The 13904-nt window shown below is 43.5% G+C and overlaps 2 protein-coding genes across 3 annotated transcripts in view; one reads left to right on the top strand and one right to left on the bottom strand.

Annotated features, from left to right (window-relative positions):
• Positions 1 to 2772: 2772 nt before the first annotated feature.
• The window catches only part of Tktl1 (transketolase like 1), a 29407-nt gene continuing 18275 nt past the window's right edge, over positions 2773 to 13904 (bottom strand). The window contains exons 10-14 of the mRNA XM_090325835.1: positions 12360 to 12490; positions 8653 to 8736; positions 4866 to 4962; positions 4637 to 4756; positions 2773 to 3518 (exon numbers count right to left, since the gene is read on the bottom strand). Of these exons, the coding sequence (XP_090181961.1) occupies positions 3346 to 3518; positions 4637 to 4756; positions 4866 to 4962; positions 8653 to 8736; positions 12360 to 12490 (605 nt within the window). The 3' untranslated portion in view covers positions 2773 to 3345. The remainder of the gene's footprint in view (positions 3519 to 4636; positions 4757 to 4865; positions 4963 to 8652; positions 8737 to 12359; positions 12491 to 13904) is intronic.
• Positions 2841 to 13904, top strand: part of Tex28 (testis expressed 28) — a 42814-nt gene continuing 31750 nt past the window's right edge. The window contains exons 1-2 of one of the 2 annotated variants that reach the window (XR_016533735.1): positions 2908 to 2990; positions 3412 to 3912. Coding sequence is in view for 1 of the 2 variants with exons in the window: in XM_090325836.1 (XP_090181962.1) it covers positions 2926 to 2990 (65 nt within the window). In the remaining variant the exon portion in view is untranslated. Of the gene's footprint in view, positions 2991 to 3411; positions 3913 to 13904 lie in introns of those variants that run through there. The other variant, XM_090325836.1, reaches the window with a different exon arrangement.

The following is a 13904-nucleotide window of genomic DNA, read 5'->3' as shown; positions in this document are numbered from 1 at the left end:
GGGGCGGAGGTTTGGCGTAAGGAAGGGGCGGGCTATCTACCATTGCTTCTCACGAGTCAGAATGGCCGCTTTCCCAAATACAATGAATCCCTGTGAGGGTGGGAAAGACTGTTCGGTCCCGCGGCAGACGGGATGGGAAGTGTGGGTTCCGGGTTCCGGCTGGAGCCCTGGGCATAAATGGGTGGAAGGGACTCCAGTAGGTGGGTAAGGTGGGCCTAAATGGAGATGTTTCCAAGACACCTGTAAATCTTGACTACACCCGAGAAATAGTTATGCTACTACTAACAAATGTATTAAATACCCCACCTCCAGCAAGTAATAGATCTGGGCTTAAATGCCAGGTAGATGGCATCAGTGTGTGATGGATACCAACAGCTGCTCCAGGAGATTAACTTTTACCAGCGGTGGAACATAGCACCACTCATAGCCGGGTGTAGTGGCTCACGCCTGTAATCGTAGCTACTGAGGAGGCTGAGATCTGAGAATCAAGGTTCAAAGCCAGCCAGGGTACAGAAGAACCTGACTCTTTGTTTTTTCTATGTATGTGGTACCGAGGAATAGAACTCGGGCCTTTGTGCATGTAAGACAAGCACTCTACCACTAGGGCAAACTCCTGGCCCCAGGACCTGAGACTCATCTCCAATTAACCCCTAGAAAATGAGAAGTGGGGCTTGGGTCAAGGGATAGGGCGGTAGCCTTGAGCTGAAGAGCTCAGGAACAGTGCCCAGGCCCAGAGTCCAAGTCCCAAGACTGACAAAAAAAATAGCACCACTCACTGGCTAATCCTTAAACACAAAGGTTCAGGGCATTTTTCAGGGTGTGTTCTCAGGGTATGGCTGGCAAGGCACTTCTGTAAATTCAGTGTGCTTCCTTCTCCTTTCCCCCAATAACATACAGTGGCTACTTTAAGAGGCTATGGTCAGAACAAGCTGCCAATGGGACTCCAACCCTCTTCTGCAATTATGGTTCTCCCGTTACCTTTGTCTTTTTCTGCCCAGCACTTTTTAGTGACCTGAGCCTCTTTGTGTGTGCCCATCCTGGGACTAGAACTTAATGTTAGTGCTGGACCACTTGAGCCACAGCACCACTTCCAACTTTTTCTGACGAGTTTAGTGGCAATAAGAGTCTCCTGGACTTTCCTACCAAGGTGGGCTTGGAATCAGTCCTCAGATCTCAGCCTCCTGAGTAGCTAAGACTGCAGGCATGAGCCACTAGGGCCTGGCAACCTGAGCCTTTTTGAATTGTGCTTTGATTCGAGGGATTTTCTGCTTAATTTAGGCTGTCACAATGTGTGCATTCTGACTTTTGGATTTCACATTTTTACCAAGTTCAGGAATTTCATCTCTGAATACAAGCATGACTGTCATAGCTTGTCAGCAATAGCTTATACTAAATAGTGCTTTACAGGTACCTTCCAGGCTTTTACTTTTCGACAACACTGCTTAAATGCGCCCTAACACATACTAACCACATACCCAATTAAGTGAAAATAGGTATCTATACACAAACTTAGGTGAATTTTTAGCACTATTAATAATAGACACAAGCAGAAACCCAAGCCTAGCAACTCAGGAGGCTGAGATTTGAGGACCATGGTTCAAAGCCAGCTGGGGCACAAAAGGTCCATGAGACTCTTATTTCCAATTAACCACCAGAAAACCAGAAGTGGCACTGTGGCTCAAGTGGTAGAGTGCTAGCTCAAGGAGAGTGCCCAGGCCGAGTTTGAGTCTTATGACTGACCAAAAAAATGAATAAAGTTCTGAAACAGGTTATAAAGATGACTCTCAGAAGCACTATTCTGTGAAAGCCAGACCCAAGAAGGTCACATGTAAGTTCACTTATGAAATATCCAAAGTAGGTAAATCCATAGAAAGTGTATTAGTGTGGTCAGTGGCTAGGAGGCTAAGTGGAGACTAGTGCGTATAGGACATCTTTTGGAGGCTATAAAAATGTAAAACTAACTCTGGGGTGCCTGTGCAGTTATGAGTATATTAAAATGATTTAGCAGTATACATGTAAGTCACTACGTAGTTAGGAAACGAAGATTATTGAGATGGAGAGATAAGGTAGATGGCATTTTCCGCAATCATCCTGTATCACTGGTTACTTTCAAAATATTTTAGACAGTAATCACATTTATCATACAGGCCAAAACACAGTTCAGTGATCTAATAGGGCAAAAATCCAGGGAATTGTCCTAGACAGCTCCCAAGTCCCAGGTAGTCTTTACTACATGTTCTAGCACAACTTACAAGGTAAATGGTCGTGACTCCCCGAACCCCTAAATGTGTTTTACAGCTACGCTGCTCTACCTCCACGCTGCATCCCCAACTATTCATGCCCATCTCTACGTATGTGTTACCGTTTTTTTTCTTTTGCCAGTCCTGGGCTTGAGCTCAGGGCCTGAGCACTGTCCTTGGGTTTTCTCAAGCCTAGAGCTCTACCACTTGAGCCTCAGCACCACTTCCAGCCTTTTCTGTGGTACCGAGGAACTGAACCTGAATCTTCATGCACGCTAGACAAGCGTTTTACCACTAGGCCCAACTCCAGGCCTATGCCTGTTACCTTTCTTGAATTTCGGCTGATGGGAAGCATTTTGGTCAGGAGTGGCCTTTTCAAGGCCATCTAGATTTTTTTACCAAATGGTTTTCCTGAAGCCCATTTTCTTTTCCAGGTTTACTCTCGGGGACTGGCTGAGAAATAAGATTCTCCCTTAGGTGGGACTACTAAGGAGGTAACTATCCCATAGAGGGCACAAAATGGAGAAAGTAGTTGCTTTTGAAGTGCTTTATTAACATGAACCATAGTATAGAGACCAGGACTACGTGTGTCCCCTCATGTCTTCACAGAACATTCACCACAGCAGCACAATACATCCTACCAGCCATCACTGCTGCTCACCAGCGTCTGAACTGTGGAGGGGAAATGAAGACCAACACTGAAGGGAGTCCAAAGGCAGCTGAAGTCATACATTACCCAGGAAGCTGCAGGTAGGAAGGCAGCTCATAGCATCTCAATTTAGGACCAGCAGCATGCACGCCTCATGGTATTTTAGTGCTATGGAGCCTGGGCTATAGTTTAATGTACATTTTCTACATTTAACACGTGGAAAACAATGGTCTTCACTCGACTTGTCTGTAGCATAACTATTTGGTTGCTTAGAATGATTCAAAGAACAAGGTAATGTTTGTATGTGGAGTCATGGTTTCAAAGACAGCAGTTACCTGGGATTTCTGACTTTTCTTTTGAGAACTAAGCACAAGAACATAGATTTAAATGAAGGGTTTGGGAGAAAGTATTATATACCGAAGAGGCCAGTCCTTGGAGACCAAAGCCAACACTAGTTCAGTACACTAAAATGCATTTCACGGCCATGATGATGTGTCTGGCACTAATTCCAAATATATCCAGCAGTTCATCAGCTCTCCCGCTCCGAGGCATTCCTGATACAGCCATCTGATGAACCAGGATGTCATTCTCCATGGCGACAGCAGCACAGACAGCTTCCCCAATGCCACCTGACGAAGCAAGGGATGTTAGTGACGTGAAAAAATTACTAAAACTAACAGACGGACTGTCAAAACAGCATGACCAGCTGTCCTGAGACTGCTAGCTTAAAAGATTGCTGCTTGAATAACACAAACACCCTGCATTGCCATGCCACTTTCCCTGGTAATTGTGCTAGTCCCTGCATCGGGAGAGTTATTAGTACAAGGAAGAGTACGACAAGCTCTCACTTTGCTGTCAGAAGTTGGGAATTTGGACACATGCCTGGCTGAGGGTGACAATGACAGTAGGATGCCAACAGAGATATGAGGTACTGAGTGTCCAATGTATGCTGCAGAGACCATTTAGTACATGACAGGACAGATATGTATGCTTTTCCTTGGCTACCTGCACTGGTTACTTTGTATGGCTAGTAAATGATGCTCTAAATACTCAAATGGCCTTGGCATCCCTGATCTAGGCAGGAATGGCCCATGTAGGAAGTATTCTTCAGGCAAGAAGTACAGGGCGATCTACCACACATTCGTGCCTGGTGGACCCGGCAGCACGTAATAAACTTTAGCCTGAAGGGCAAGTGCAGGCCAAGTGCGGGAGGCTTTCCAGAAATTCATTCACTAGGATGTGTTCTTCAAGGGTCATGAGAACAGGAACCTCCTCAGCATGTTACATCATCAGCTCTGTGCAACCTTCCAAGGTCCTAATGTGGCCCAAGCCCTCTCTCCCTGACATGTACTCTTTCTCTGCAATTGCTGTGGTCTTTTCTGGTAAGGAACTCCGTTTAGGGGAGGGGAACAGGAAACTATTAACTGCTCAAAGCCCCAAAGAAGCTGTAAAGCTTTTCATGATCATAATCTGAAATGCACTGTACAAGTCACGGTTGCCACTGACCTATCTGGGTGACTGGACACTGTACTGGGGACAAGCAAGTGCAGATGGGCACTGATCCAGTCTAGGTGGATGAAAGAGGTCCCCATACTGATTAACTAGCAAAGGACAGAAGCAAAAAGTACACTGGGTGAGTGGAAGGCTGGTGATGATGCCAGTAGCATGGCATATTTCCAACCAAGGAAAACCCAAGTGCTTCCCACCAAAACTGACTTCCCAAACCATTCCCAACATCCCTATATACCTTCTGGGAAGTGATCCTCTACTGTGATAATTCGGCCACCTGTGGCCTTTGCATTGATGAGGATGGTGTTGGAGTCCAGGGGTTTGATGGTAAACAGGTCAATGACACGGACATAAATATCTAGGAAATACCAACACCAGCTTGGCATGAGAAGCAGGTTTAGAATAAGTATACACAGGGCTAAAAGTTCTTCGCTGCTTCAGCTTCGATGTTCACACAATCAACTGACCTTCCTTAGCGAGCTCAGCAGCAGCCAGTAAGGCTTCGTGCAGACAAACTCCAGCTCCAATAATTATGACTTTGTCATTGACACTCTGGCGAACAACCTAGTATAGTGCCAACAAAAGAAAATGTTGTGGTTACTATTTACAAAGCACATCTCAGAGTGAAAGGTACTCTGCATACTGTTACTCCCTGACAGTGACAATTTCATTTGCTAAGAAGTCACCTCACCTACAAAGACACTGAATCACATGCACTTAAATGCCAAGACACAACTTTCTTTTTTGCTAAGCACTCTTATATTTACTTAATACATTCATCTATCTCTCAATTCATAGTGCAAAATCATTACTTTCCTATATAATAAAGAAAATACCTTGTCAGGCCTAGGGAAACAAACCTGAGTCTCTAGCACTTGGGAGGCAGAGACAAGAAGATCACGACATTGAAGCCAGTCTGCACTATACAGTGAGACACTGTAAAAACCAAGGACTGCAGATGTGGCTCAGTGACATAGTGCTTGCCTAGTGTATCTAAGTCACTGGGTTTGCTCTTCAGCACTGTAAGCAACATTCGACAAACTCCTTTCAGAACCATTTGAATATTATCTATTGTTCTTTGAAGAGTGTCTGGATCTCCCATGATTAAGAAGAGTATTAAAAGACATTATATGCCAATCTTGAGGCTTGAACTCAGGGCCTCAACTCTGTCCCTGAGCCTCTCAAGGTAAGTACCCTACCACTTGAGCCACAGTACCACTTCTGGCTTTTTCTGAGTAGTTTATTGGAGATGAGTCTTACACTAACTACACCAGGTACCAAAGTCAGATACAGCAACAACAGAGGATAAACCGTAAGGGGAGAAAAAAAGAGACAAAAAAGAAAAAAAGTGAAGAAATAACTTCACATAGTACATTAAGAACAACAATCACAAAGATGAACCTCTGGTTTCCATATCCTGCAGTTCATTTTGCTTAGCCTCATCCTATATGAACTTATGCACATAGCTTTTGAGCTATTGTGATCCTCTACTAGGAGAATCCTAGAGACCTACTATTGCAGATGAGGAAAACCATGGAGCCTATGTTTCTTTAGATCTATCTTACTACCCTTAATGTGATTTTTTTCCAAATCTTTCCATTTCCTTACAAATGGGGCAATGTCATTCTTTCTGATGATAGTACAGAATTCTATGGTGTAAATATACCACATCTTCATGATCCATTCATCGACTGAGGAGCATCTGGGTTGGCTCCATAGCTTAGCTATGGTAAATAATGCTGCAATGACCATGGTTGTGCTGGTAGGTTTAGTATGGCTTTGTTTCTGGACATTTGGGTAGATGCCCAAGAGTGGAATTGCTGGGTCATAGGAGAGCTCTATGTTCAGTCTTTTGAGGAGTCATCATACTGCTTTCCAGAGTGAAGGGAAGGGGAAAAAGCAAAATGATGAGACAAAGGACAAAGGATGAACCAGTGTAACAGAAAATATGTTGGAAATGAACTTTCCAACTTGGTGGGGGAGGGAAAGTGGAAAAAAAACATGGGAAGAGGTAACAATGTTCAAGAAGTAATGTACTCATTGGGCTGGGAGTTTGGCCTGGTGGTAGAGTGCTTGCCTAGCATGCACGAAGACTGGGGTTCAATTCCTCGGTACCACATACGTAGAAAAAAGCCGGAAGTGGTGCTGAGGTTCAAGTGGTAGAGCTCCAGCCTTGAGAAAGTCCAAGGACAGTGCTTAGGCCCTGAGCTCATGCCCAGTACTGGCAAAAAAAAGAAGCAATGTACTACCTTACAAATGTAACTATAACCCATCTATACATAATTCTGATAATAGGATAGTAATAATAATAATAATAATAATATTAACTGACTTTAAACCATGATCCTTGGATTTCAGCCTCATGAGTAACTAGGATTGCAGGCATGAGCCTGGCTAGTAAATTTATTTTAAACTAGATAAAGGAGGACACTTTCCTATAATGCATGATCTCAATTGTACAAAATGTACATATATGCCTAGCAAAAAGGCAGTAGGAGTATATGCTAAAAAGTCCATAAATCCCTCTCTCTTGTTGGTGGGTATTATCACTAACTTGCTCCAGATTTTTCTGGTTTTCTTTACATGTGGCTCTGACAGTCAGAGTAACTAAGAAATAAAGGCAGGCCCACTTGGAACTCAGTTTGGGCCTGAATCCTATTCTTGTTGCTCATCAGTGTGAAGCATTAGGGAATTTTATTACTGTCTTGGATTTTCAATTACAACCAGGGCTGATAATCTGAGCTTCCTTCTGCTTTTGTGGGAACACCATAGGTAAGAAGTACCTAGGCCAGGAGTTTGGCATAGTGGCAGAGTGCTTGCCTAGCATGCGTGAGGACCCGGGTTCCATTCATTGGTACCCCATACACAGAAAAATCTGGTACTGTTGCTGTGGATCAAGTGGTGGAGTGTTAATCTTTAGAAAGCTGAAGGACAATGCACAGGGCCTGAGTTCAAGTCCCAGGACTGCCAAAAAGAAAAAAAGAAGCTGAGTGCTGCTGGCTCATGTCTGTAATTCTAGCTACTGAGGAGGCTGAGATCTGAGGATCGTGGTTCAAAGCAAGTGGGGCACCGAAGTGCGTGAGACTCTTATTTCCAATTAACTACCAGAAAACTGGAATTGGTGCTGTGGCTCAACCTGATAAGAGTGCTAGCTAGCCTTTTGCTGAAGAGCTCAGGGACAGCACGGAGGCCCGGAGATCAAGACCCACCACTGACAAAAAAAAGGTGCCTAGGAATGCCAAAGTTTACATGTATGTATGTGTACATACACAATAAGCCTCGTGTATGCTGCTTGTAGGTCTATAAAATCAAAACCTAATAGATAAATCTGTTATTCTTCTAGATTGGTTTCTGGGATGTGTGTGTGTGTGTGTGTGTGTTGGTTTCTGGTGTGTGTGTGTGTGTATGTTACAATATCTGGTGTGTGTGTGTGTTACAATGCTGGTCCCAGGGGCTTGAACCTAGGGCTTGGTTGCTATCACTGAGCTATTTTGCTCAAGGCTAGTGCTCTACCACTTGTGCCACATCTCTACTTCTGGCCTTTTTGGGTGGTTAATTGGAGGTAAGAGTCTCTTAAGTCTTTCCTGTCCTGGCTGGCTTGAAACGTGGATCATCAGATCTTGGCCTCCTGAGTAGCTAGGATCATGGGTTCTCAGTGTGAGCCACCAGTGCCCATCTATGCTTTCTAATGTTTTGCTTAGCTGCAGACTTCAATAAGGAACAGCCAGGATGCCTTCAAATCTGTTATTTTTAGGACTTCAACAGAAACTACATGTGGTGTGGTGTACCTATAATCCTTACACTTAGGAGGCAGAGACAGGAGGATTGGGAGTTCGAGGCCAGTCTGGACAATGATTCACCAACCAATCAACCAAATAAACCAAAAAGTGTATCCCATTTGGAAAGGAGGAAAGTGCAGGTTAATCAGAAATTGTTAGAATGTTCTTTTCTGAGGAACAGCAGACTTAGGTACAATTTTTTTTGGCATGTCCTCAGGGCCTGGGCACTGTCCTTGGGTTTTCTCAAGGCAAGCACTCTACCACTTGAGCTACAGCACCACTTCCAGCTTTTTCTACGTATGGGGTACCAAGGAATCAAACTCAGAGCTTCACACATGCTAGGCAGGCAAGCACTCTACCACTAGGCCATGCTCCTGACCCTCACAATTAATTTTTTTTAAAGATAAGAGCAAAGAAATTATGACAAGAGATTTTGAATAGTTCTTTTCACATAAATGGATACTTAAGCCCTTACCTTGGCCTGTCCAACATTAAATGCTTCTTCTGGTGTGTAAATCACTGAAGTTTCTGGATGGCTTACTCGAATGAAGCATAATCCCTAGGGTATAAATGCAAACCAGAATTATAGTTTAGAAAATAAAACTGTACATCGGGCTCCAGTAACTCACGCCTATAATCCTGGCTACTCAAGAGAATGAGATCTAAGAATTGCGATTCAAAGCTAGCCAAGGCATGAAAGTCCATGAGACGAGAGAGAGAGAGAGAGGAGAGAGAGGAGAGAGAGGATGGAGAGGGGAGAGAGAGAGAGAGAGAGAGAGAGAGAGAGAGAGAGAGAGAGAGAGAGAGAGAGAGAGAGAGAGAGAGAGAGGAGAGGGGGGAGAGGGGAGAGGGGAGAGGGGAGAGAGGGAGAGAGGGAGAGAGGGAGAGAGGGAGAGAGGGAGAGAGAGGAGAGAGAGAGAGAGAGAGAGAGAGAGAGAGAGAGAGAGAGAGAGAGAGAGAGAGAGAGAGAGAGAGAGAGAGAGGAGATCAAACTGTAAATTTCCAACTAAAACACTACCAAGAAGCCAGGCATGAGGATCATGGTTCAAAGCCAGCCCAGGCATGAAAATCTGTGAGACTCTAATGTCCAATTCAAGTCCCGGACCACTACCACCACCACCAAAAACTATTATTAAGGAGTGGGAAACAAGCTGAGTGCTTGTGGCTCACACCTGTAATAATCCTAGCTAGTAAGGAAGATCATGGTTCAAAACCCATGCAGCCAAGAAAGTCCATGAAACTCTTATCTCCAATTACCCAGCAAAAACCAAGCTGTAGCTCAAGGGTTGAGTGCTAGCCTTGAGAAACACCCTTCCCCCTCCAAACCCCCAAATGAATGAACAAACAAACAAAAGGACAACAGCTAGGCCCTGAGTTCAACCACCAGTACTGGCACAAAAGAAAAAAAAATGAAAAGAGAGTCAGCAGTTCTTCAAACCAAGAATAAAGCATACATTTTTGAGTGAGGGAGAGAAGCATCTACATAAGTGCCAGGAAAGAGGGTATACTTCTGAATGTGCTGTTGGATAGGACCCCCAAGTAGGAGCCTGGCAGATGTCCTTAAGTTTTTTTTTTGCCAGTCCTGGGCTTGGGCTCAGGGCTTGAGCACTGTCCTTGGACTTTCTCAAGGCTAGAGCTCTACCACTTGAGCCTCAGCACCACTTCCGGCTTTTTGCTATGTATGTGGTACCAAGGAATCGAACCTGGGTCTTCATGCATGCTAGGCAAGCACTCTACCACTAGGCCAAACTCCTGGCCCCCCCTTTTTTTTTTCTTAAGTTTTTCACAGTCTTATTAACTGACTTAGGAAAAATTGCCCAGATACTTGACAACTTTTTCTGTCTTCCTAGCACATAAACTCAGGGAAAGAGTAATGACTCATATTGATCAGAAATTCTACATCTGAATATAAAGTAACTACCTTACAGAAAAGATGTAGGTTTTTTTTTGTGCCAGTCCTGGGGCTTGGAACTCAGGACTTAGGGAGTGTCCCTGAGCTTTTATGCTGAAGGCTATCATTTTACGACTTTTTTTTTGCAAGTCCTGGGCTTGAATTCAGTGCCTGAGCACTGTACTTGGACTTTTTAAGGTTAGCCATAGCACCATTTCCAGCTTTTTCTGTGTATGTGGTACCTAGGAATCAAATCCAGGTCTTGGCGTATGCTAGGCAAGCACTCTACCACTAGGCCAAACTCCCAGCCCACTCTACAACTTTGAGCCACAGATCCATTTCTGGCTTTTAATTTTTTTGTAGTTAATTGGAGATGAAAGTCTCATGGACTTTCTTACCCAGTCTGGTTTGAACCATGATCCTCAGATCTTAGCCTACTGAGGAGCTAGGGTTACAGTAGTGAGCCACCTGAGCCTGGCAGGAAAAGACAGTTTTATTAATATGCACAAACATTCAATGTCTAATACTTGTTGAATTACATATGTCAGGATGCATTATAATTTAAAATATCAATTAGGAAACTCTGCCTCTTTTCATTCATTCATTCAGGCATGACTAAACAATAGGAAAATGCTCAGACTGCTGAGTATTGGCAAAAGCATATGCTGTGTAACCAGTTCACACCAGGTCTACACAGTTTAGAATTCCTTTCTATTTCTTCCCTGTGATTCTTGTTATTCTATAAACAAGCTTCCATGTTTTTGCTTCTTTTGAACTTTATAGGAATGGAATTTTATAGCATGTATGAAACAATAAAAAGAAAATTACAGGGCCAGGAGTGTGGCCTAGTAGCAGAGTGTTTGTCTAGCATGTATGAAAACCTGGGTTCAATTCCTTGGTACCACAGACACAGAAAAAGCTGGAAGTGGTGCTGTGGCAAGTAGTAGAGTGCTAGACTTGAGAAAACCAAATGACAGTGCTCAGGCCCTGAGTTCAAGCTCCAGAACTGGGAAAAAATGAAAACTACAGAAATGATCTCTAAAATCATATAATTACATATATGAAATAATAAAAACAAATAATCTCCAGGATATGATAAATAGAGGCTGGAAGTGTGGCTCAGTGGCAGAATGATTTGTTTGATCCCTACCACTAAAACAAACAACATACACAAAAAATCAAGTACAAAAAAGATATGTAGAGGGAGGGAGGGGAGGGAAATGGGGTCCATGTCATGAGAAAGGTTATCAATGTTTGTGAAGTAATGCACCCTCTATCTGTTGAATATAATGTAACCATTCTATTAATTACAATAAAAAGAATTACAGTAAAAAAGATGTGTATCAACTGTAATGCTTAAAAAGGACCTGCATGATATGCCCTGAATATTCCTGTGTTACTTGTTGCTGGGACCATGGGTAAGGCACAGGTCTAGGGTAGTAGGGTAGGGCATTTGGTAGGCAGTTGGGAGATGCGAAAGGTAAATATTATATTCCCTAGGTTTCTTGTGGCTAGGGGTAGAGAGAAATTTGATTCTATCTGATCATAGGGGAAATATGAGTCCAAAGCCACAATCATCATGCTCAGAACTCAGGGATTTAGGCTTACTAGGCTCTATCACTTGAACCATGTCCACAGCCCAGAGCCTTTTTTTCCCTTAGATTATCTTTTTTGCCGGTCCTGGGGCTTGAACTCAGTGTCTGAGCACTGTCCTTGTGCTTTCTCAAGGCTAGAGTCCTACCACAAAGAACCACTTTTGGCTTTTTCTATGTATGTGGTACCGAGGAATCGAACCCAGGTCTTCATGCATGCTAGGCAAGCACTCTACCACCAGGCTAAACTCCAGGCCCTGCTCTTCAGCTTTCTAAGAGTTCTCAAGAGTCAGTTGAAACAGCAGTGTCTTTACATCAAGTGGGGTGTGTCTCAAATTCTGGTGGTGGCCTCAGAAGGGGCAGCACCACTGGTAAGGCATTATAGCACAGGATGCCATCTGGAGCCCTCTCCTGTGATTTCACAATTATACTTTGTTAAACTTTTTTTCAATTAGAATACCTAGACTGCTCATAATTTCTTGCCCTGAGCCCTGATTGAGATAAGCATAAAATATTCATTCAACATCCTTGAATATTTTACAAATATCAATGTGTTCATATGCATAATGACCTATTCTTGTAAAGGTTATTCTTTTTAAAAAGACTATGGTTTCCCAATTTTCTACAACTTATCCCCCAAAATGGGAAAATAAAATCGGTTAGAAACTTGCAGCAGAACCAGTGTCCCCTTAAAAATACCTTGGTATTGGCTGCCAAATAAACAGCATGCTCTGTGGAGACTGCATCACTTGGATAGAAAATAGTACAGTTGGGAATTGCTCGGAACATGGCCAGATCCTCCAGGGCCATCTGGGTGGGGCCATCTTCACCTGAGAGAAAGGCACAGTCCAATAAATATGTGAGCATGTGCACAGTGCTTGTCTAGCAAGTGTGAAGGCCTACATTCAAACTCCATTACCATACACAAAATCCTCTTCCTATTGTCCCAATTACTTTTTTTTTGGTGCCAATTGTGGGGCTTGAGTGCTGTCCCTGAGCTTTTATTCTCAGGGCTAGTGGCCACTTGTGCCATAGTGCCACGTTCAGCTTTTTGGTTTTTGGCAGAAAAGAGCCTCATGAACTCTCCTGTCTGGGTTGCCTTTTGACTTTAATACTCAACATCTCACCCTCCTAAGTAGACAGAATTACAGGTGTGAGAAATTGGTGCCTGGCCCAACCGCTTTTGAGAAAGCAACCCCAAATTGGCAGAGCCCTAAAACTTGTTCATTATAGTTTACACTGACGTTTACATGTCTGCAATCCCTTAATATTTCACTCAAACAGCACAGATCAACAGACCAACCCTGGTTGCTTGCTCACTCACTAGATACTACTGCCCAAGCTTATAAAAAGCGTTCTTCTCTGAGCATTAGTAGACTGTGGCTCTACCAGTTTCTGGCCTTGTCTTCTCCTTAGGAAGGTCCCCTCTGGCTTTGGTCCTTTTATATTCCACTTTTTGTTTAAGACAATGGGTTTTGCCCCATTGAAGTGTCCTCATTTCTGAGACTTTCAAGTTGTTTAAGGTAACCTTTTTAACACCATAGGGCGTAGTTATAACTAAGGGTGTCTAGGTGTACCTGGAACCCATTTGTGGCTAGAAATATTGCTTTGGTAGGGAAACTCTCTAACCTCAGAAATGAGCTCTTTTCTGGACTTTATCTAGAGCCATTTGTCCCTTTAGCTGACTTGACTTTCAAACTTACATTGAACCCAGCCGTAGGGAAAGACTCTGGTTCCCCTTCTCTATTTCCTTGCCCTGTCAACTCAAGCCATGTTGTTGTGCCTCAGTTGTCATGACTCTGCTCTTACTCTACTCACTCCTTGGGGTGACCACCTGTGCCTCAACTTTACCCAGAGCCTTCTTATTGGGTCTAATTCTCTAATGGAGCCTCTCAGATGCTTCCAAAACGTGTACCAGTAACATTCTCACAGTAAATGTAATCCATCCAATTTACTTAGATGACTGGACCAACCAGAGACACAGCAGCTGACTTATCCTTCCCATGTAATTTTATTTGCTACTCACATACACACTTCCTGCCATCTCCTGTGAGAACCTTTTAAATACTTGCTTTCTGATTTTCACACAGCCTTAAATCCTTACATTGTTTATTTCTTTCTCTTCAATTGCTTTCTCATCCTACGGCTAACTCCCACGCTATTCTAAACTTCTTAAGCTTTCCTGTTTTCAGTTGTGCCCTTTTAGTCTTCAAGCTTTGTGCCTGGAGTGAGCTTTTCATCTGT

This window comes from Megascapheus bottae, chromosome X (genome assembly GCF_031878675.1).
Source record: "Megascapheus bottae isolate mThoBot1 chromosome X, mThoBot2.hap1, whole genome shotgun sequence".
NCBI lineage: Eukaryota > Metazoa > Chordata > Mammalia > Rodentia > Geomyidae > Megascapheus > Megascapheus bottae.
Note: the sequence above shows the minus strand (reverse complement) of the source record. Positions and strands in the feature narration are given on the sequence as shown.